The 25,262-nt window shown below is 46.8% G+C and overlaps 1 protein-coding gene across 6 annotated transcripts in view; it reads left to right on the forward strand.

The window, feature by feature from the left end:
- Positions 1 to 25,262, forward strand: part of LOC135915709 (Na(+)/citrate cotransporter-like) — a 212,088-nt gene that overhangs the window by 95,043 nt on the left and 91,783 nt on the right. For 5 of the 6 annotated variants that reach the window (XM_070528569.1, XM_070528571.1, XM_070528570.1 and 2 more), the window contains 2 exons: positions 3,576 to 3,850; positions 17,447 to 17,549. In XM_070528569.1, the coding sequence (XP_070384670.1) occupies positions 3,576 to 3,850; positions 17,447 to 17,549 (378 nt within the window). The remainder of the gene's footprint in view (positions 1 to 3,575; positions 3,851 to 17,446; positions 17,550 to 25,262) is intronic. The other variant, XM_070528573.1, reaches the window with a different exon arrangement.

Genomic DNA, 25,262 nt, shown 5'->3' on the forward strand with positions numbered 1-25,262 from the left:
TTTAGTGGGCCTATTTAAAGTGCCCCGCAATGTACTTTTTCACTTCATTTGCTTCATCTTATACTTCACCAATCATTGAATAAACAGTGCAAGTTTCGCACCAGAAATCCTCTCGTCCTTGCCTGGTTGCCATGGTCTACCGGCTGCCTGCGGCTTGCCGACAACGCCACGCTACCCAATAGTAACGCCTGTCGAGCTTCTCGAAATGGCGTCGCATCAACTGGTCGGCAGCGGTGGGGTATGCTACCCTGGAGAACGCAACAACGGGTTTTTAGGTTGAACCAAAGCGTCAATGTAGGAGAAATCTGAACAGTTTGAATTCTGATCGAACACCGCAACCATGGGCTGAGATCTGGCCTTCTTTGTACTGACTATGCTTCCAAATGGGGTCACATTGAGTTCTTTTTGTTTTCAGAAAGCACTGCAGCACTCACTTAAGTACAGTGATACGAGCTCGACCGGTTGAGGTGGGTCTTCACCGCAAGAATCAGGAAACGACGACGAAGCCGGGCATCGTTATGAAAAAAAGTAGAAAAGGTTGTATTCACTTCACTGGTACATGGCTGTGACTCTTATCCGAGTCTCGAGCGGTTCTGATCTAACACGGGGGCCAAGACGGCCTCAACTATCCCTTATTTCCTTCGCTCAGGGAATCCACTGGTCAATCACAAACGCAGAATCGTTAACCACCTCTGTCGCCCCTCAGTGGTCATCAGCGTGCTGCTCGGGGAGCTTATGTCCTCATTGAGCTGCTCGTTGTGCTTATGTCTTCAACGAGCTGCTCGTGGTACGCATGTCTCCAGCTAGCTACTCGTGTACGTGGTACACCTGTCTCCAACGCGTCACAACAGGAGGCAACCATCTGTCGTCGACGCTTTCCCCGATAAGTGGCCACTTCGCGATGGTCAAGAGGACGACGTTGCTGTCTTGAAGACAAGTGAATGACGAGGCGGGAACATCAACCGTGACAGCTGCGTGTTGCTGGTGGGACATCCCCCCGTCGCCAGATGTGGTAGCTGATGGTTTCTTGGAAAACTTAGGTCGATTATAACAACAGTGTGTTTAACTGGCCTCGTCGGAAGGTTGCCGCAATCTGTGATGTCACAGAGAGCTGCTCCAGAAATTCAATGATCGTGTTGCCACGTCCTTGCACTTTAACGATGCTTTACGGCATTCGTAACCTCCGCTATATGCAAAAGCGGACTGCTATATGTTACTTCGCAAGTTTTGTAATAAAAATGTAGATTTACTTGGTGTGCTTTTAGAACTAAATCCTGGATTTTTGTATTACATTCCTTTTCAAGTTTTTATGAATGTGGACTATGAAGTATTTTTTCCCCTTTGACTCGTTACCATTACTCACGTTACCAAAGAAGATGACCTCAGCGCCGTGAGATTAATATTCCAGTGTCAAATCCTGTTGCTCGGAGTAAACGACGTGCTTAAACAGCACACAAATTAGCTCGCAAGCAAGCTTCTTGACTGTACACGACTCGCATAGAGTAACCAGCGTGTTAAAATAAAGAGTTCCATCGGTGTAAATTAATTGTCGTTAAACACGATATGTTGGCCGTGTTAAGAGCTCTTATGGTCATAACCATACGATGAAACTGGCAGTGAAGCCAGAAAAAGGATGGGGCAATTATTTGTTGTATTCCATTGAAATGTAGAAGAAATGTAGAGATGAAGTGGATGAAGGCTTTCGCCTTCATACACTTTAGCATACGCTAAAGAGGGTGAAGGCGAAAGCCTGCCCACTTCATTGTTACTTCCTATTTCTCCCACCAAAGGTTGTTAGCTCTACGTTAATTAACTGTACTTTAATTAATTTTGAAAGAAATGGAAAGAAAAATGATAGGTATAACGTTAAGGGATAAGAAAAGAGCAGATTGGGTGAGGGAACAAACGCGAGTTAATGACATCTTAGTTGAAATCAAGAAAAAGAAATGGGCATGGGCAGGACATGTAATGAGGAGGGAAGATAACCGATGGTCATTAAGGGTTACGGACTGGATTCCAAAGGAAGGGAAGCGTAGCAGGGGCCGGCAGAAAGTTAGGTGGGCGGATGAGATTAAGAAGTTTGCAGGGACGGCATGGCCACAATTAGTACATGACCGGGGTTGTTGGAGAAATATGGGAGAGGCCTTTGCCCTGCAGTGGGCGTAACCAGGCTGCTGATGATGATGATGAATTAATTTTGACCTAATTAATCCTACAGGTCATGGGTCCGAGTGCCTTAATTAACTCCATCTTAATTAAGCAGTTTAAATTTAGATTATGAAGGTCGAGAGCCGAACGCAAGACCCCTGGTGGGAGTCGGACCAACTTGGTCACAAGGGCAAACCGGCCATATCTCCATGTTGGATAGTGAGGCCAAGTGATTTACTCAACTTTGCCTTAATTAACACCAAAGGTCATGGGTTCGACTCTTGATCTTCACCATGTAAGTTGGAATACAATTTGGACATATCACCGGTGCGCCCATATCTCCAAGTGGGTTCGACTCCTACCAAATGTCAATGCCTTAACTATATCCTAATTAGCTGTACCTGAGCTAACTTCGCCTTAATTAACATCAAAGGTTGGGGTTTCGATTCTCGACCTTCACGACGTCAGCTGAAATCCAACATGTAGATATGGCCGGTTCGCCCATATCTTCAAGCTGGTTCTACTCCCACCAAAGGTCGAGGGTTCGACTCTCACGAAATGTCAGTGCCTTAATTAACTCTATCTTAATTAACTGGGTCCTGATTAACTTTGAATTATTACCCAACCTGCCGTGGTTTCGACTCTCATCAAAAGTCGAGGGTGGGAGTCGAAACCAGAGGTCGCAGCTTCGACTCCCGTCTGTCACGATGTCAATTGGAATCCAACTTGGAGATAAGCCGGTTCGCTGATATCTCCAAGTGGGTTCGACTCCCACCAAAGCTCGTGGGTTCGAGTGCTTTAATTAACTCTATCTTAATTAGGTGTCGTTTAACATCACTTTAATTAACACCACAGGTCGCGTCGACGCTTCTTCTTTGCCTCGGCTTCCCCCTTCGTATAAAGAAATTGGCGGCCTAATTCACTCTAACACCAAATATCATGGGTGCGACTCTTACCAAAGGTCCTGGGTCTTAATTAAATTCGCCTTAATTAACACCACAGGTAGTGGGTTCGACTCCCACGAAAGGTCGAGGCTTGTCAATTTTGGTGCCATGAATTTTGGTACCATAAATCCGAACAGCGTAATTGCGGACATAGGATTTTTCATCCCATGAGTCCTCTAAGGCTTTTGCGTTAATAATGGAAAGGGAAATGAAAGTGGTTGAAGGGAAAACTTTGCGCAGGCGGGGAGCGACTCCACATTCTCGGCATTACGCTTGCGGCACTTTGCCAACTCAGTTAGCACTTCGGACATCCTCCCGTCTCCGTTCTTGGGTATTAGTGTATGTTATATTCAAGATTATCTGTGCAAGTGATTATCGCTGACGAAAGATGGGGTGTGATGCTGAAGTGCCGCCTAGCCGCTGAAATTTGTGATCCGAAACCTCAGATTTTTCTGCCTAATCGGGCGGCCGAACGAACCTCAGAACTTTCAGACCCCGTCCGCCAGATTTCGACTCCTGTCGACAAGGCGCCGCCTTCCGCGGTGCCGCTGATGTCCGCAACGATCCTCCCGTCGACGTCCTCAGAGAGGGCTGCTCAAAATGTGATCACGAGTCCTACGCAGCTGCCGCACTCCCCGAGCCGCAAGTCATCGCTGGAGTCCGAGCTCTTCTCCGAAGAGCTGGCGCAACTGTGCAGCCGTCCTCGACCGCACACGTCATCGCTGAGCACCGCCGCTCTGAAAAGAGGCATAAAAAAGGTGCGCGCAAGCTGCTGAAAGCAACATTTCTAGCTTACCTTTATTTGCCCGGTCATCGAGCGGGACGTGCGCCGCGCGTGAATTCTGATACTATGTTGGATATTACCGAACTCTTTCATACTGTCGAATTCGCCATCTTGCCAGCTCTGTTTGGTCCACAGGTCTACTACGGCCTCTCTGATGAACTCTAAATGCCGCTATGACCGTATTTGACAATATGGCGGAATTCGACATTGTCCAGAACACTGTGGTACAGACAAAACTCTCGATTCCGGTGCCAGCCGTGCCAGCCGAGTAATGCAGGATATATGACTATTACAACCATCGCCCTTGAGTCGGGGTGGTGCACGGGGTATGTCGCCAAGAACGTTACTCTTCCCTTTCGTACGTACTTATTAGAAGTTCGTGAGCCGTACTGTTCTTGTTAGCATGCTATCGTACCTGATAGAAAGTTAGTACCCTAACGTTTGGGTGAGTATTCGCAAAACGTTCCTGCAATATATATATATATATATATATATATACACGCCGCTTCATCAGTCATTTTGCGGCCGTGGTGTCGCCGCTACACAAGTTGCTCACGTCGGGCGCTGCTTTTCCTTGGACAGATGACTGCGAACTTTCTTTTCAAGCCCTCAAGCAGGCATTAACCACCGAGCCTGTCCTCTGTCACTTTGATGAGAACGCACCAACTTGCTTGCACACCGACGCTAGTGGCCATGGGACCGGTGCTGTACATTTACAGCGTGATACCACCTCACGAGAGAGAGTTGTTGCCTATGCCAGTCGCGCACTAACACCTCCCGAAAAGAATTACTCGATCACCGAACGGGAATGTCTCGCAGTAGTTTGGGCGATCCAAAAATTTCGACCATATCTTTACGGACGCCATTTCACGGTCATAACCGACCACCACGCCTTATGCTGGTTGTCGTCAATCAAAAATTTGTCCGGACGACTTGGTCGCTGGGTGGTACGCTTACAAGAGTACGATTTTGACGTTGTCTACAAGTCTGGGAAAAAACATCAAGATGCCGACGCTCTCTCTCGCTGCCCGCTGCCACTATTAGCTTCGAGTACATCTCTCCATTGCTCGCCACTTGATGATGAGACTAAGTCGTCACTCCCGTTATTACCGTTATTACCTCTATCGGTTACTGACACGTTATCTTCCAATCGCGTCACTCACCTCGCCTCGTGTCAACGTTCTGACCCCTACTGCGACAGCATCATCCAACGCCTGTGCGGAACTACATCTGCACCAAACGCCAGATTACGTCGACAACTGCGACTATTTAAGCTTGACAACGATGTGCTGTACCGCTACATATACAACTCCGACGGACACCGCTGGGTACCTATTCTTCCACATTCGATGCGCACACAAGTCCTTGAAGCCTTGCACGACGACCCATCTGCTGGCCATTTGGGATTCCACAAAACATACCACCGCGTTAGGAGCCGTTTCTTTTGGTCAGGCATGTCTACCTTTGTAGCCAAGTACGTCGCTTCTTGCGTTCAGTGTCAACGGCAGAAACGACCGACTTCGCCTCCTGCTGGGCTTTTACACCCCATCCCATGTCCCGAGACCCCGTTTGCCATCGTTGGGATAGACCTAGTCGGCCCTCTGCCCATACCGCCAGCGGGTCATCGATGGGTCGTGACAGCTGTTGACCAGCTCACACGTTACGCAGAGACCGCTCCTCTACGCTCTAGTTCGGCCTCCGACGTTGCCACCTTCTTTCTAGATGCCATTGTGCTGCGCCATGGTGCACCTCGTGTACTGTTGAGCGACCGCGGCAAGACTTTCATGTCAACAATACTCGCAGAAGTACTCGGAGCTTGTGGCACAGTTCATAAGACAACATCCGCATATCACCCACAAACAAATGGCTTAACCGAGCGATTTCATCGCACACTAATAGATATGATATCAATGTATATCGGGCCAAACCGGGACAATTGGGACAAACTTTTACCTTTCGTGACTTTTGCTCACAACACCGCTATCCAACGAACTACGGGATACTCACCTTTCCACCTAGTTTACGGCCGTTTACCGACATTCACCATCGACGCCGCTTTCTTCAATGCCCCAACTAACACCTCGGCCAGTATACCCGAACAGTTCGTCTCGAGACTTGAGGAATGCCGTCAACGTGCTCGCTTCAACACAGAAGTCAGTCAGCTAGATCGCAAGCAACGTTACGACATCTCTCGTCGCGACGTCTCCTTTGGTCCTGGAGAGGAAGTGCTCCTTTGGACGCCCATTCGTACACCCGGTTTGTGCGAGAAGTTTGAATCCCGCTTTCTTGGACCCTATATTATTAACGAACAAACATCCCCCGTGAACTATCGCGTTACTCCCGTCAGTGGCGTAGCAACAGGGGGGGCCGGGGGGCCGTGGGCCCCGGGTGCACGGGGCCAGCAGGGGGGTGGGGGAGGTGGGGGGAGTCATAAACGTCTGAAGACACCCGAAATTTGCGATATCCTCGCCTTCCTCGACTACACCCGGGGGAGGGGGGTGGCAGAAGAGCTAAGGGCCCCGTGTGCCAGACGACCTAGCTATGCCACTGACTCCCGTAGACGTTTCTTCCGACCATCGTTGTCGTGGTTCGGAGATCGTTCACGTTTCGCGCCTAAAACGATTCGTTCAGCGTTCCCCTCCTGGCAAAGTCGGGGCCTGGCTGGCCGCTTGAGCGTGCGGGGAAATTAGTGTGAGCATTATGCATACGCTTCATATTCTCACCTGTACATACTCATCACCACCGTTTTGGGGCCTGGTGGTGGGGCTCTCACTCGAGAGAATAAAGAAGAGACTGGCTGCCTAAACCTCGTCTCACAATATATATATATATATATATATATATATATATATATATATATATATATATATATATATATATATATATATATATATATATATATATATATAGAAGTGTGCATGCCAGCTAATCGAGATGTCAGATATATTAATAATTTATTTATTTATTTATTGAACATACTTTACAGGCCCCTTGACAGGGCATTGAGTAAGGGGGGTAATAAAAAGTACAAAGTAACTTGTCAGTGCACAACGTACGGCTCAAATTATTAGCGAATATGGTCAGCCAGTGAAAAACAGCACTTATGAATGAAAATCTTTCTGAGTTCATTATGTTCCCTGTCCTTACGTCACCAATACTCTAGCGGTTTTTTACTATTCTCCACCCGTCATTTTTCATGAGCGGGAACTGGAAGCACCACTTGAACGACACATGTCCACTCACCGTAAAACCAGTGAAAACAGGCTGACTATCCGGTGAATATTTTTGATAAGGAGCTTTATTGAGCGTACTTTACTAGTTCTGCGATGTCCATAGTATTGTTCGTGCAACTTCGGGCCAGATAGACAGTAGTCAGCAAAGTTTTTATTGGGACAGCAACCACAGGGCCTTTGTGATGTCACCCCTCAGGACACCGTTTTCACAGAATACTTTTACAAAAGTAGTCTGAGAAAATGAGACTGATTTGTGACCCACTCTACCACTTAACGCGTAGGCGGCCGCTTATGTATACTTCCAGTAGCATGGAAGTACGCATTGTCGATCAACCTTAAGTAAGCATACCTTCAACATTCAGATTCTTACGAACTGCTTTAGATCTCGGCTTTTATTCCTCACCACACAGGCCACCACGTGCACCACCCTAGTTTGTACTGTCCGTCAACATGCTATCAGGTGAAGTGGAAGCACGAACGAAAGTAATGCAACGGTGGGACTCAAATTCAAATTTTCTGTTGCAAAAGCAATACTGCTCGCACTTTCGGCCCATCGGTGGTCGTGGCGCCTCCTAACACAGCTGCGCGTAACGTGACCGTGTGACGTCACGCCAGACCGAGAGACGGGGCCCCAGCTGGCGGCATCGATGGTGGAGGCGAAGCCTTGCGCGCCGCTGCTGCAGCGCTACCGAGAGAGGGCGCTCGCTGGTGTGACGTCACGCTAGGAGGATAAATGGGGCTACAGCTTGGCTCCTCGCAGTGGTCGGCGCGCTGCTTTGCGCAATGTCGGATGATGTATAGCCGTAAGTTTAACAAAGGGCAACCATGTCCACACCATCAGCCGAACCAAGGCGCAGCCAAGCGTATTGCTTGCGCAATCTTCCAGGCTTAACCAAGCTAAGCCTTCAGCCAATTTTTTTCTCGGTGAAAGCACAAATTACTTTCAATAAAATTTCTGTGGCGAAAGTTCTTATTCTTCTCAATCATATCCGCTTTACTGCTTATATTTTCATGCACCACATTATGTGTTGCTAACGTCTAAACATAATCCAAAATATAGTTCCCGACAAATTCAGGCTTTTATTTTGGAGCCTGTGAGTAGCACATAGGCGGAAATAATATTTCAGAAGATAACACGTTTTACGGCAAGTTCTATAGCAGTGATTCGAGGTTTCATCCCCCGACCGTTTTTTGGGAAAGATTGCGCAAAAGCGCTAGAATTTGCGCATTTTCACCTCGGCGCTAAAGAGTAAGAAACCTGAAGTTATCTTGTGAAACTGTTTCATAATGAAATAACAATGTTCAGACAATACAAAGCCCTAAATTTTGAAATAATTCGGAAAGCGGTAGATTTATGGCGAATTTGTTTTTTCCACCTGGTTTTCCATCATTTCGAGAAATTCAAATGGCGCTCATGTGGCCAAAAACTTTTTTTCTGTTCAATATATTTTGGGAAAATACCGTGCAAGTAATGCTTATATACTCGTAATTTTTTCCTATATTTTTTTAGAGAAATGATTTTTCTCGAGCGCCACGGCAGGGACAGTTGGCATGGAATGACCCTTGGACGTTTTACCGTCGCTTACTAAACTAAGATGCTAACTTGTATGTCTATATGTTCCTCTTTTATAAGCAAACGACCGTTCCTTAGCTTTCATAATGGCAAACAGCTGCGCGGTCCTAGAGGTCCTTATTGATTATTAGTTCTTAAGCTATTCTAGATGTTACTAAGCTTCAGAGGCACAATGTAACGTGCCTGCAGCGCCAAGCGCCATACTACTATAGCACATGCTATAAAATGCACTTGGAACCGCGGAAGTCGGCCGTTTATTCCTGGAATGTTTACTCCACTCGATTACAGCTTTAGGCCTGACAAACAATATTCAAAACTGCCAAACTGAATTGCCATTATATTTAAGATACTTAAGGAGCGCCGGTAGCCTATAAGCAAGGCACGTTTTACCGTTCAATGTGACCTCCACAATAGCTTGACCCCGGTCCTCACGTCCTATAAAAACAAGACCTCGGGCAAGGTAACTGCGTCCTTGTTTAGCTCTGCATGAATACTGCAACAAGCCAAGAGGACATTCTCAGTTTTTTCTCTTGCAACATTTCCGCACGCTATGCGAGCAACCGGAGTGGCTTTGCGGCTACGGCACCGTGCTGCCATATGGAGCGCAACTTCAAGAACAACGTCCCTGCCATGGCGACCGCAAATCGATGGGCGCGACATGTAAAAAGCACTCTTGCCGAGCATTGGGTGCACGTTAAAGATCCCCAGGTGGTCAGAGTTAAGGCGGAGTGGACAACTACGGCGTTCCTCAAATCAGATCATAAGCGGGGCCACCCTTTCGGGGCTCCCATTACGCTTAGTTACGATATTGCTGGGATTCACCGTTGAAATTTGATGACGAATATCTCGAAGTGGTTGCTATTTCCAATATCCTTTTTTTAAAATCAGTTTGCAATAAAATGTGACTGCATCCAATGTTTCGGACAACGGCTCCCAAGGCACTAAGAGAAATGTATAGCATTATTTAAATGAATATTCTGAAGCTCACGCTACTATAGCGGAGAAGTATGCCCGCCTTGCTTAAAAACTTCCCCAGAAAAAGGCCACGTTCGCTGCGCTTATGGCTCTTTTTCTTAATAAAAAAATCTTTCATGGTTAAAAACAGAAGGAACCTGCATTATCGTTCACATTCCTTAGTCCTTTTTCTAACTATATATCCATAAACCTACCGCTATTCGAAAGGACGCCCACCCATATGGCTCCGTGTACTTATTTTCATATATGTATTTCCTCTGCGCCACCAAAGCTCGGTGTAATTATACTGTAGTTCACATTGCATTGGAAGTGATGCCCATGGCCGCAGTGCCATCTCACGTGCGACAACGGAGAATTTGTTGCCGATCAAGGATGACGTGCTACGTGTGACTTCTCTTAGTTGTGTGCCGTGTGCCGAAAACGAGACGGATTTTCCCGGCCAACCGGAAACTGCTCTGGCTAACTTCCCTGCATTTGCTCTTTCACTCTCTCTCTCTCTCTCTCTCTCTCCGACACAACCGGTCACTTAGTTTACATAGCTGATGGCGCATTCGACTGGTTCCTGCCGTGCTCCGGCTCGGCTTGCAGCGATGGGGAGGCCTCTCGAGATTACAGCCAGGGAAAGCCTGCCACAGCCGGACATTGAGCAGCTCGCAGAGCAATCACAGAAGCCACGTGATAAGGATTCTGTTGGATCTCAGTCATGCTCCCAGCTTTAAGGTGATAGCGCCTCCGAGCACTCTGATCTGGAGCATGGCGTTCTGATTGAACCAGGCGATGTGTTCTTAGCCGTCGATAGCGGCCAGCCGAATGAGCTATAAGTCTGGTGGTAAAGCTCCCCATAGCGCCCACCTAATGCATTAGTTTAGCGAACTTCAGCGGACACACTTGCCTTAAGTTCGGGGCGCGCGCCCGTGTTCGCGTCGCCGCACATACGAGAAGGCGTTATTCTGCGTATTTTTTAATTCGTCTTTTTCTGGAGGTGCTCGTGTATACGCTCCGTCTCATTCTCTTGGACTCAACTTAGCGTGCCACTTATCACTGACATTGTGAGTAACCCAACAACAACAAAAAAAGCTGCGGTATTTTAGTACCTGTCCTATCCTATCACTATGACTTCGTTACGAACAGTTGCGCATGCAAAGTATTTTCAGGCATCACTATCGCAGCTATGCTGTATATGGATGCAACTGCGAAAATTACAGCTAGAAGATACATGCAGTTATAGTCGACAACTAAAGTGCTATCCGGCAAAAGTTGCATGGTAATCAATTGGCCTAAAGTGACACGTTTCAGAGCACCACCTTTGGCTTCGTGCGCTGCTTTTTTTTTTTTTACTCTAATGCGCAAGAACATTTCGCTGTTCAGCTCACTTTTTTTCCTTACTGCTGCAAGGCAGCTGGGCTCATCCTCAGACATACTATGCGAGGCTGCCAGTATTTGCGTTCTATACTGAATGATAGTTAGAAAAGGAAGATATTCGGTTCATAAACCGGTGTCGTATACTGATGCGACTTTTCCACAATAGCCTTCTTGCAGCTACGGATATGTATGCTGTAACAGGCGCTTGCTCTTCCTGTTGTCGGCGCAGTATTGTTACGGAGGTGTTATATGCTCAATTGCTTTCGAAACACACGTGCAACTTTGAAAATGCGACGTCAGAGCGCAGGCACGTACCCAGGATTTTTTTTCGGGGGGGACCCACCACCACCACCATCATCATCATCATCATCGTCATCATCATCAGCCTGTTTTATGTCCACTGCAGGACGAAGGCCTCTCCCTGCGATCTCCAATTACCCCTGTCCTGCGCCAAGCGATTCAAACTAGCGCCTGCGAATTTCCTAATTTCATCGCTCCACCTAGTGTTTTGTCGTCCACGATTGCGTTTCCCTTCTCTTGGTACCCATTTCTGTAAGTCTAATGGTCTAACGGTTATCTAACCGGCGCATTACATGACCTGCCCAGCTACATTTTTTCCTCTTGATGTCAATTAGAATATCGTCTATACCCGTTCGCTCTCTGATCCAAACCACTCTCTTTCTCTCTTAACGTTATGCATAGCAATCTTCGTTCGATCGCTCTTTGCGTGGTCCTTAACTTGCTCTCAAGTCGCTGCCCCATATGCACTGGCAAAATGCACTGGGAAATGCACTGGCAAATGCATTGGCACTGGACATATTGCACTGGCAAAATGCACTGATTGCGCACCTTACTTTTCAATAATAATGGTAAGCTTCCAGTCAGGAGCTGGCAATGTCTGCCGTATGCGATCCAACCTATTTTTATTCTTCTGTGATTTTCCTTCTCATGATCAGGGTTCCCTCTGATTAATTTACCTAGGTAAACGTACTCCTTCACAGTCTCTAGTGGCCGACTGGCCATCCTGATCTCTTGTTCCTTTGCCCGGTTATTTATCATTTTCTTCATCTTCTGCATAATAATATTCAATCCCACTCTTACACTCTCTATGTTAAGGTCTCCAATCATTTGTTGTAATACGTCTGCATTGTTGTTGAATAGAACAATGTCATCGGCAAACCGAACGTTACTGAGATATTTGCCGTCGATCTTTACTCCTAAGCCTTCCCAGTTTAATAGCTTGAATTATTCTAAGCACGCAGAAAATAGCTTTGGAGAAATTGTGTCTCCCTGTCTGACCCCTTTCTCTACAGGTATCTCCCTGCTTTTCTTGTGTAGAAGTAGGGTAGCTGTAGAACCTCGGTACATATTCTAACGCGAAAGACGAGTCAGTAAGACAAGAAACTATTTACAGATTATATTTACAACAACGGCTGATGCGCTGACCAGTTAGATTCACAGCGCGAGCCCAGTTCTTTCTTCCTCCTCTTTTCTGGAGTGATGGCGCCTACGCACCTCGTTCAAACAAACAAATACCTCACGCATGTAGCAATATTTTCCAAGGTTTTTACGTAAGCGTTCTGTACTCCTTCATTACGTAGTGCCTCTACGATTGCTGGTATCTCTACTGAATCAAATGCCTTTTCGTAATCTATATAAGACACATAGAGAGGCTTATTGTACTCTGCAGATTTCGCGATAACCTGATTGATGACATGGATGTGATCCATTGTTAGGTATGTCTTCCTGAAGCCAGCCTGTTCCCTTGGTTGACGAAATCCAGTGTTAACCTTATTCTATTGGAGATTATTTTGGTAAATATTTTATATAATACTGGGAGCAAGCTAATGGTCCCATAATTGTTCAATTCTTTAACGTCTCCTTTTTTTGTGGATTAGTATAATGTCTGCATTCTTCAAGTTTTCTGGGACCCTTGCAGTCGATAGACACTTCGTATAAAGAGCCGCCAGTTTTCCAAGCATTATGTCTCCTCCATCTTTGATTAAATCGACTGTTATTCCACCTTATCCTCCCGCCCTTCATCGTTTCATGTATTGCAGGGCCCTTCTGACCTCATCGCTAGTTATAGGAGAGTTTCTGTGTCCTGTTCATTACTGTTTCTAAGCGAACTATCGTGACTCCTCTGGGTACTGTATACAGGTCAGCTTAGAATTTTTCCACTGCTTTTACTATATCTTCGAGATTGCTGATTATATTATCCTTCTTATCTTTTAGTGCATACATCATGGTTTGTCCTATGCCAGGTTTCTTTTTTACTGATTTTAGGCTGCGTTCATTTTTTGCGGCTTCTTCAGTCTTTCTCATGTTATAGTTTCGAATATCAGTTATTTTCGCCTTGTTGATCAGTTTTGACAGTTCCGCAAACTGCGTAACTCTGTGCGGCCGCCAGTCCCATACAACCGCGTAGAGCGCAGGACTCTGCGATTCTAGACGTACTGCGCTCACTGCGAAACGTTAGAAAAACACCCCCATAAGCACAGCAGAGATACGTGAGGCGGTTCGACCGATAACTGTAGAAGTGTCGTTCTGAACAAGTAATTGTTCTCCACTTCCGGCGGCGTTTTCTCTACTTCCTTTTTAAATAAAAAGATGTTGATTCATAAATATTCTCATAAACAATGGTTAACTTTTTTATTATTCGCTTTTGCTTGCAGTTTGGTTGTTGCCTTGGCTTTCTCCCTTAGTAGATCGCTTAATCTCTCAACTCCTTGCGATTTTTGTTTCCAGTTGCCAAGTGCTATACAGTTAGGGAAAAACAGACGAGGTAGCGGGCGACAGTCATCTTGCTTATGGGTCTAAGGGTTATTGCAGGGTTCCATGATGGACGCTCTTTCACATTATTTCATTTCCCACCTTATCTAGCCCATATCACGTGTATATGGTTCCGGGCATCTGCCAGCGTCGCGGCGAGCCGTAACTCAAGGAAACAATGAAGCAAAGGGATAAGTTAAACGGAATTGGCGTTTTCTCCGGCCGCAACTCGTTCCATGAGAGTACAGACGAGCTGAGCAACAGCCGCATCCCTCTCCTGGTCCCAGGATCAGCCCGAACAAAGAAGGTTGAACTAACAAAAGCAACATGCGCGTGACGGTTGAATAGATGGTGACAACTGAACCCATCTCGAGTTAATCGCGCGGGTGCGGAATCTACGAGAAAACTGTCCTTCACTATACAAGAGATGGCGATAACTACCGCCATCTAAAAGGAGTGAAAAAGGCAGCATAATGCTGACCGATGAACAGCTGCGAAGTCTCAATATTGATCTGGCGGCGCTTTAGGAATGTGTGAGGAGTGGTGGCGTGGGTGGGGAGGGGGGGGGGGGTATGCCACTTGATTTCGGGGGGGGGGGGCCGGGCCCCCCCCGGGCCCCCCCCTGGGTACGTGCCTGTCAGAGCGGTACTCAGGTCACTCCACCATTTGTGCGTTAGCACTAAAATAACACTTCACAACGCTTGGCGATTCACATTACGGGATCAAAGGCCTTCTTGTCTTTCCTACCCGCACATTTAATTAGGTTTCTCATTGGGGCTATTATAGCCGCAAAAAAAGTTCGCGTTTTTGAGGAAGCAGACGCATCTGTACCTAGCACACAAGCAGAGTAAGAAGCTCCGGCCTAAGCCCATCAATATTTCTGCAACTGATGATGGTACACGTTTCTTTTTTTTTTTTAAACGTGTCCTGTTTTAGCAAACACCGTACTGCGCTGCTAGCCAGCTTTATGAACACCTGTGCATGACCACCTCTCTCCATGCATTTCGGCCTCGCACAAAGCAATCCATGTACGCAGACGCGAAATACACTGATGACGCATCTGGCTTTTGTTGCACAAACGCGGCGATCAAAATGATGACGTACATCGCAATAGCATCAGCTCTCTTACAAAGCATAAACAAGCGCTTCATTTGGACCTCTATGTAAGCAGTCGATATGGCTTGATGACAAATCTTGTTAGGAAAATGGTAAAGCTAGATACGTTCGTATGAGGACATTTTCAGTTTGCTCAATGCCGCATAGGCATAAGCCCCAAACTCAGTAATTAAATTGTATTGGCCAATTTGGATGAGTACTTAACCAACCTTTGTAATTTGTCGTTCAAGTTCTGTCCGTCGCACCAGGTCACCTGCAAAGACAATATTCAGCTTTCTGCCACCAGCGCTTATTTGTTATTTTCTTTTTCTTTTCTCTTTTTTTTTTACCGATCACTCTGCTTTGTGGAAATCGGGTCCTGAGCCCGTTCACCCGGCATTTCGTAAGCTACAGAGGTGCGCAAGAACAAGCAGAACTCAATCGTGATAGCGAAAATACAATTAGTGAAGACGACAGGACCGTTATAAATTTCCACGTACAAAAAGTTTTCTTAACTTGGCCCCTGCATTCAACGGTAACATGTTCATAAATTATGGCGTTTTCATCAGGAAGCCGACTACGCGTCCCGCCATTCCGCGGATCCGCCGGGCGTCGCATATGCGAACTTCTGCATTTTCTTCCTCTGCACATTTCTTCATATCTAGCCAGTGACAACAGAATAGTACATTCGACTGGTCCCTACCGCGCTGCAACTGGGTTTGCAGCAATGAAGATCCCGTACTCGAGATTAGAGCCAGATAAAGGCTGCCCCAGCCGAGCGTGCTAGCTGCTCCCAGAGCAATCGGTGTATAGCGGTGTGTGTGTGTGCGTACGCCTACGTGCGTGCGTGTGCGTGCGTGCGTGCGCTTGTGTGTGCGTGTGTGTGTGCGTGTGTGTGTGTGCCCAAAGGCGCCTCGAACTCCAGCCACTTTGCGACCACCCCTATTACTGGCCACGATCTTGCAAAGAACTCGCGCACGGCGATCGCTCCTTGCACGCGCCGTTTCTTCTAGTCTTGGATTTATCGTTTCTTCCGCCCGTTTGTCGCTGCATGAGACCTTCCGTCTGCGCCAGAAGACACCTGCTTCGCTTCATACTGATTTCATTATTCTATTGATGCCTATATCGAGCCATTGCATCAACACGGCACGTCTTCCCGTGACACCTGCTGATCGGTTGCGCCATACGGACATCGCCTCCGTCCTCATCCACGACGTCATCCTGCACCATGGCCCTCCCCTTCGCCAGCGCCCGTATTCACAAAACATCGCTTAGGTAGGCGCCGTCTGTGATTGGTCGTAGCGGCAGAGCTCGTCCTGTTATCGAAGCGATCGTTATCAGGAGTGGCGGACGCCCGAAGGCCGGATAATGATGGAAAGGTCTTTCTTGAAAGCAGTTTTGTGAATACATGACCTGAACTCTTTGTCAGTGGTCAGCCACCTTCATTAATAATGTACTCACTCTTCGATTGACCGGCGCCTTTTCTTACGGCCTGTTGCGCGATATTTATTTTTTTCGTATAGAAGCCATGCGTCCGTGTTAGCGAAGATTTTCTTTAACTTTTCTCTGTCAGTGCAGTGGCCTACATCTACAAATATTTCGTTCTTTATAACAATCAGCCGGCGCTGGTATTTTTCCGGACGGTTGTATAACCTTATAGTCCAAATTTAGACGAAAACTCGTTAGACGAGAGTGATACATTGTCAAATAAACTGGCACTCGCCTAAGGTTTAAAATGAATAATACATATAAGATGACGTTTCAGGACCACTACGAGTCTCTTGTTCACAATGAAAATGAGTGCAGGAGGGGCCGTTTAGTTATGTGTTAGGTGGCGCAGCGTGCGCATGTATATCTCGGGGAGATTACCCCGTTTCCGCTTAATCACGTTTCTCGTCGTTTGAATATGTAAAGATTCTAATAGTAGTCTTGAAGACAGGCGCTTCTCTGTCGCGATTATGCTCGCAGCATCCCAATCGATGACGTTTCGTGGTTATTATAGTCATGTGATGACCCGCCAAGGCGTTTGAACTTGCATTGCCGTTTCTGACATCGTTCTGGTGCTGCTCAATCCTTCTTTTAAAATTCCCAGTTTCACCTATGTAGGATGCGTCACAATTCTTGCACAGAATTTCGTAGATTACCACAGGAAACCTTGAACTTTCTAAATGGTCTTTCACGCGTACGAGGTTGTGTCTAACAACCTAAGACACATGCATTGCCCAAATGATGCATTATACGAGTATTCTCGAACGATATACGTCGCTCCTCTCTGAATAATTATGTGAGCTTGGTACGAAATGTTGACCCATGCACCAACCGTTACTAATAGTAACGGTTGGTGCATGGGTCAACATGCGGGTCAACCTAACCATGGGTCAACATGGGTCAACCTAACCTCGCGGATTTTCCGTGCTCGAGCGTTGTTACTAAAATCTCAGCATACCTTTGGGGCCTGGTGGTGGGGCTCTCACTCGAGAGAATAAAGAAGAGACTGGCTGCCTAAACCTCGTCTCACAATATCGTCGCAACACCTGGGTTGGGCGGGTGTCTCTTGCAGACTAGGAAGCGGACGTCCATTATGGAAGGCGGCAAGATCGTTATGCCTGGAGCATCTTCTCCCCCGCCCAAAGTCACCGCGAGTACCTCGGACGAGATGAGCAGTAAGTGCGACGCAACCTAGACTTGCATGTAATTCACATGTAATTCACGTTGATGGCACGCTTCCTAGAATCACGTGCCATCAGCCGCTCCGCGCGTGACACACGTGACCGCTTTCTGCTACCCTACGTCGAGCAGGCAAACTTACGCTAGGCTCGATGATGGTTGTTATTTCTAATTAAATCGAACCGTAGAGCCACAAATGGTCACCCAGCGTGTGAGAGCTACTTATATGCTATACCGTGTATGGTAAGCTAGCATTCTGCCTTTCTCTGCATTGTGCCTTAAAGTTATCTATGCCTGTGACGATCTCGTCTCCATCTCGTCCGTCATTTTTTTCTCCACTAAAATTCTCTAAACGACTCATGCAACAGCATGCAACGAGAAATAATGAAAACTAGGAGAACAAATCCGATGCCTGACTATTACCTATTGAATTTCTGTACTAGTCGGCAATGCACATCTGATCTACATGGAGCCACTGGAAGTACAACGAGCTACTGCTCTTCTCTAAGTACAGGGCATCGCAGCATTTGTAAAAAGAAGCAAGGAGGTTCTCTGCAGACGCCGATAGCAAGAATAATGCGACCGGCTGAACGAGCACACCAACATTATGAAGCGCTGGTCTACGTACCGCGCAATGGAAAGACGCTACAAGAAATAAAACATCTGCTTTAACGTATACGGTTCCGCATCGGCGACAGCAAGCAGGAATTCACTGTTGAGCGTCGCGAATATTTCCCCCACTTTATGATTCTCCTATCGCCAACTACCGGCTAACAACGCGTGCTAAGACTCAGAGGGCATGGGTTCCCCATTTGGAACGGCTAAATTGATGGCTGCCAGTGGTGGTCCCTAAAGAAGCACACAGTGTCTGGCCAGGATGCACCAACATACGAGGCGCGTCGAAATATGCATGACGTACGCACAGCTCCAGCATACGTTAAACTGTATCGATCATGCATGGATGACATCAACTGTTCCAGATGACACGAAGAAGTCCATAGTTAGGGCTATTCCTAAGCAGGATAAGACACCCGATAAATCAGATAACCTATGACGTATCTCTGTCACACCAGCGATTTGTAAGCAAACAATGCAAAGGCTCGCTTATTGGCTCGAACACTGTGATGTCTTCCGCCCCGCACGCACTGAGGACGGTGTACTTCTACTTCCAATTACCTTGCATTTGGATGCCAGCTTTCCTGAACAAGCTCAGCACTGCGCTGAGCCGCGCTCCACCCGACGGAAAGGGCTCGCGAGGCTCACGTGGGACGAGCCTGAGACAATGAGCGTGCTGCCAATCTCGGTGGCCAAGACGCACGTGACCACTCTGTGTTGTTCATCACGTGTTGGCCAGCACAATAGAGGGCTTTAGCTTTGCGGGATACATTACCGTGATAGGTGATATGTTTGTTACTGTGAGCTTACGCCTCATCACCGCATAACCACGGCAGAAATGCTAAGTAATCACCATTTTAACATACTCTCATTGCATATCGTGCTAGAGCGTAGAATAAAATTAATCGTGCAGTGAAGAAGTGGCCTACTAGGGCGTTCCGCACCGCCAAATGCATCACCAACGCTAATGCTGCGGCGCCATCAGGCGTATTTTAGGCCTAGGAGCGTTAGAGAAACCACCTATCTCAATAACAACGACAAACCACCATTAACACCATGTCATCCGCGGGATATGGAAGCGAGTGAGGGCTGATTTTACCATTAATAAATAATTAATTAATTTAGCAGTCCAGGCTGGTCCTGCTGTTGCCATGGTGTTGCGCAATCACGACTACCTGCAGCGGTAGTCAGTGGTATAAGACGCACATGTGCAGTGGGCCTACCGCTCCGCGTATCACGGTGAAGCGTCACGTATCCCACAAAGTTAAAACTATAACGTTTGAGGTTTGGGTGCCGATTTTGGAGGTCATGCCACGTCTGACCACTCTTTGTTGCCTGCGCGAAACAGCACGTTCGACACAGATTCGCCCGATGGGCACAATGGCGAGCTGAAATGAATGTGTTGATTATCTTATTCGTTTGAGAAGTGTTAAAAGTGCCAATAATTTAGTAGTTGTGGGACACTGGCTCCTGCAGTCACGCCACATCACAGGGTAATATATATATATAGGCACAATGGTGTCTGGCCCAGAAATAAAGGGTTACATGGTCACACGATGACAGAACTTTTCAAGCCACGCACTGTGGCTTTACTGAAGACAAGTGTTCCTCCTCGTAAATCATGTGCGCGTTAATCTTCCCGATATCGTTAGAGCGATGTTTGTTCTTCCTACATTTACATTACTAGTGCGAACACGGTTAACACCCCCGCCTTGCTTTATTCATCTCTCTCCAAGAGGGTTCTATAGCTGAATGAATAAAAATGATGTGGCGCTTCACATTCTCACCACGAGGACATCAACATCTTTCAAGTAGAAAAAAAGGGAAAGCCTCAGTAATCGCATGTACTCTGCTTTTTAGCAGTGTTCTAATGGCAGCGATGGAAATTAGAGAGCTATGACAATGAAGTCAGCGAAAGCAGCGTGCTAATTAACTGTGGTTGAAATTGAAATGTAGAAAATAGGAAAGGGGGAAGGGAAATGAATGTGGCCTATTTTCTTCTTTACTGAATTTCGTGAATGACTTCATCCGCGTCTTTTCGGATTCGCGACGTGTGACGAATCCGTCCGCTAGTACTGCAACACGTTCTAAGCCCTTCTCGCCCGCCTTATCATGAATCCACAGGCGCATCTCTTCGATCAAGGACCCATAGAACTGCTCTAAGCATATTATCTCAACGACCTTGTCGTGATAGCCGAACGCGTCTTCCTCTTTTAGCCACTCAATTAAATTTGATTTTACTTGTAAGTGAAATCATGAAAAGATTCACCCGATGTTCTAGCTGCCTCACGCAAACGACGACGGAAAGCCTCCAATGAGAGCCGATATTTCCTCAGCAACGCAGCTTCTACTTTCCGATAGTCATCTGCGTCGTCTCTCGTTAGCCTTGCAATTATTTCGGTTGCTTCGCCAAGAAGAACGGTCAGAATCTGTTGTGACCAACTTTCTAGCGCCAACCCGTTTTTCTCGCAGGTTCGTTGAAATGTAACCAGAAACAATCCCATGTCATCGTTTATGTCAACGTGCGCCTTTATGTTTACGTCAACCTGCATGAGAATCCTTATTTTTACTTCCGATTCACCTGAACGTCTTTCATTTATTGAGATGTTATTTGCCGATTGCCTGTCCAGATCCCGCTGCACGTCTAGTTGTTTTAGCTTTATTTCGTGAGCTCTCTTTCTTCTGCAGCGATTTGCTCAGCTTATTGCCTTTCCTCTGAAGCTCATTGATCGGCTTACTCAGCTCTTTGGCTATCTTCTGCACCTTTTTGTACCGCTTTCTCAGCTCGTCTCTCTATCTCTACCCATGCTTCTGAAATTTCGTCCTCAAGAGCCCCACACTTCTCAATCACCTCAATAAGCTGCGGCTTTCTCTGCCTTTTCTCGACCTCAATTCGCAGCTCCTCACAAATTAAAAACAACTCTGGCTTTCTCCATTTGCTTAAATTCATGGTCAATCCCAAACGAGGACTTCCTTATTCTGTTGTGACGTGAGGAAGCTTTGAACAGGAGCCTGCACGTACAGAAAATAATTTGCAGTTTTATTAAACACACGAGCTAAAACTTATCAAATTCTCAAAGAAAGTCAAGCGCTCACCATTCTGCTGAAGCCAGGACGAAGGGTGGAATATCCCATTGCTGCCTAGCAGTTGATATAATCTCCTTCGGGTGAAGTGGGCATTCACCGCAGGAATCAGGAAATGATGACGAAGCCGGGTATAGTGATGGTGAAAAAGAGTAGAAAAGGCTGTATTCACTTCATTGGTACATGGATGTGACTCTCATCTGAGTCTCGAGCGGTCTGTGTAACACGTGGGCCAGCCTAGCCTGAATTGCAGAGTAGGGCTGCTCCGGTCTATTCCCACTCCGTTCTTCCGTCCCGTTGTCGTCGCCGTCGTCTCCTGGAGCCTGTGGGGTTGTAGTGCTTTGTGCCGACCACTCATTTGTCTCAGCTTGTGGAGAGCAGAGGGGGGGGGGGGGGGGGGGGGAGGTGCTTGTTGCCTTTTTGGTGTGCCCTAGACCCTTTTGTGTCAGCTCGGAGAGCGGGAGGGCGCCTTGTTGCGTTTTGGTTAGCCCTATGGCCCTACACCCTATTGTGTCAGCTCGGAGTGTGTGTCGTCGATTCGGCCTGAAGCCCGCCTGAACGCCTCACAGACCTGCATGGTCTGTTATGATCGACCTGTCGGTCGATCATAACACACACACACACACACACCAGGGGCGTAGCCAGGGGGGGGGCTTATGGGGCTTCAGCCCCCCCCGAAATTTTTTCGTGCTGTCCATGCACCACCGACCAAAGCGACCCCCGGCGCCGGAAATCACTCTGGATTTTGTCTAGAATGTCTTTTTGACGCTCGAAAAGACATTTAACCGCGAAGATTGCGAACTCGGGCTGGATTTCGTGGCAACGCCCATACACCGGCAGTCACATAACGCCAAGCAGTCCCATCCGAGCACAAAGTTTCAAGGGCGCTTTGATGGTGAGCGGGCTCGCCGCGGCATCTCACTGAGGCCACGGAATCTATGGAGCGCATGGATATCAATTGCGGAACTTTATGGGTATAAATCTCATAAGCTCTTGATGTGAAACGTGCATGGACATTTCCAAAGTTGTGCTTTAAATTTTCAATTGCGGAACTTTGTTGATTTAATGTTGTTATAAACATTTGACGCCAAAGGTCCATTGACTTTTCTAAAGTCTTACATCGGAACATACAACGGGACAAGCCAAATCAACACACTAGCAGACGAGTTGACAAAGCACGCAGCGAGGTCCAATGAGACGATGTGTTGGGGTGGTTCATTTGTGCCGTAATGTCACATAAAAAAATATCAACACTTTTTTAACCTACGCCAGAACAACCATGGCAAGACACTAAAGCCAGCCAAAGTAACTACGTTCTTATTTATTTTTTCTACTTTGACTTTTATTCGCCGAGAACACATTGAGCCTCTTCAATTTTTTTTGTTCTCGCTACCCTACCCGCGGGCTGCCAGAGCGAGCCAGAGCGCATATGTTTTTCTCGTACGGCCCCGACCACCGCGCGGTGCACTTCGGTGGGCGTTCGGTTTGCTCTGGCCGAGCGGATTTTCACCTGACAGAGTTTTGGAAGCTTTCTGCCTAGCAGACGAGAAAAAAAAACAATGGTCGCTCGCCGCCATCACTGTGGGGACTCGAAGGATTGCACCGCGTTCCTTGAGCGGAACCTTTCCGTAAAGTCTTGTTTCGCCGGTGTAGGATACTGAGCAATATGCGTAGGGTTCTCAGTGGGCCAATCGTCTCATGTTTTCTGCGGTATTAATTTTGTAGCCCCATTAGGTGCCCGATGTAGGCATTCGATTCTGGCCAACATACTTTCCTATGCGTTTTTTTTTTCCCATTTCGGTGCCTCCGCCTCACAGAAAAAAAAAATATATTGTTGCGGCGCAGCGAATTGTCGCATGGTGAAAGTTCGATTTTGATACTTCTTTTGAGGAAAGTAATGGGCGACGGGACGCTTTAGTTGCCGGATACGTTTATTGTATTATTGCGAAAGCAATTACATGGACACTCCAGGCGCATTCCTGCCGTCGCCGTCGCCCTCATGTTTCGTATAAAGTCCAAGGGTGATAACATCGTGACCACGCGCTGCATGCTGTATGTGCGAGTGAAAGCGTAGGGGGGGAGGTGGAATGGGTGAGCCGACGATGGTGGCTCAGACTTGTGTGCGCAAAGGAGAAAAGCGGGGAGCAAGCGCGCCGCCTTCCGTCGCACGCAATACATCGGGGGGAGTGGATGGAATGGGGGCGGAATCTAGGATTCTGTGAATCTATGATTGTGCAACATGTTTATTTGCCTTGTTTGACGCATTACATACAGTTACTTTTTCTTACATACATAGACTCATTGGAGACTTACACGTATACTTAAATATCTTGTTCCGATGTTTTGTGTATACATGCAGTGAACTATGTTTCCAGTGACACTTTTTTGTCCTTTATCAAGCCGTATTTTCACATTTGTATATCCCATTGTATCTTTGCATTTCTAATGTACGAGGGCGAGTCAAATGAAAGCGCGCCTACCCTAACCACGCAATAATGGTTCGGTTCATTATCTGCGAGGCATGCGCGTAGGAGAACGGCATGTCTCATTTACAAAAGTGACACGCAGGTGTGAAGATAAATGTTCTTTAATGCTCTCATACACTGGGTTGAATATGGTTGCGTCACATAATGGACACTTCAAAAGTTGAACAGCTCGGTGTCGCGAAGTTTTTGACAGCTAAAGGTATTTCCGAAACAGAAATTAATCGCCGTATGGCTGCCGTTTACGTTGAACACGGCATTTCATTGACCACTGTGAAGCGTTGGAGCAAACGGTTTAAAGGACGTTGTAAAGACATTCCAAGACCGGGCCAAAACCATCGTGCAATCACCCTCCACACAATTTCAAAGGTTCATGAGCTGATGAAACAAGAACGGAGGATAAGCATCGATGAACTGGCAGACCGTCTGAACATCAGTCACGGTTCGGTTCACGCCTTAATTCATGAGCTTCTCGGTTATCGGCTCTTTGGTGTGCAATGGATCCCCAAGATTTTGATCCATAGCGAGAAGACGGAGTAGTTTCGCGCTGCCTTGACTCATCTGATCGGGTATCACAATGAGGATGACGACTTCATGTTTGCAATTGTGATCGAGGACGAACCTTGGTGCTACTACTACGAGCCTGAAACACGACGGCAAAGCTTACAGTGGAAACATTCGAATTTACCACGCCCAAAGAACGCAAAGGCCATCATTTCCGCTGTAAAGGTGTTGTTGACTTTTCTTTCGGTCGTCAGGGTCCATTACTGATAGAATTTGCTAAATCTTGAGAGGCTATCAATTGTTTCCGATATTGTGAAACGCCAGAACGGCAGTGTGTCGCAATCAAGAACGAACAACGTGGAAAATTGACGAATGGGGTCATCTTGTTCCACGACAATGCCTGTCCCCACGTCGCTTATGTGGTTAATACAAAACTGGCAAAGTTCAAGTGGGAAACGCTGCAGCATCCGCCATACAGCTCAGACCTGTCACCTTGCGACTTCTACATTTTGGGGCAACCGAAAAAACAGCTCAAGGGAACCAGATACAGACTTTTTGAAGCAGCAACCCAAGGAGTTTTATAAGACGGGAATCACGCGACTCGTTAGTCAATGGGACAAATGTCTGAATTCTCATGAAGACTACCTTTAAAAGAAGCACCCCGTTGTTGGCTCACATTTATTTGACTTGCCCTCGTATATCTTGCAGAATTCCTGCTTTTTATACATGCCCTCTGTTGCGACTGATTTCGGTGCAATTACTCACGATACACGACCGGTGACAGCTGCTTCTGCGTAATACATTAAAACAAATTACAGCGTCATTGAGATTTTTCACTGGCCATTGCATATATACAAGAATGTAAGTTCATTGCCTTTTAATTTTTCATATCAGTGGCATGCACTGCTTTCCTGGTTTCGAACTGATATAGTTCTAAAGTTTGTGTGATATTTTCTTTACTTAAATAGACAAAAATATGGAAGCATTGATATCAGTAATTTTGGGCAATACTTTTGGCACATA

Source organism: Dermacentor albipictus, unplaced genomic scaffold (assembly GCF_038994185.2).
Source record: "Dermacentor albipictus isolate Rhodes 1998 colony unplaced genomic scaffold, USDA_Dalb.pri_finalv2 scaffold_13, whole genome shotgun sequence".
Taxonomy (NCBI): Eukaryota; Metazoa; Arthropoda; class Arachnida; order Ixodida; family Ixodidae; genus Dermacentor; species Dermacentor albipictus.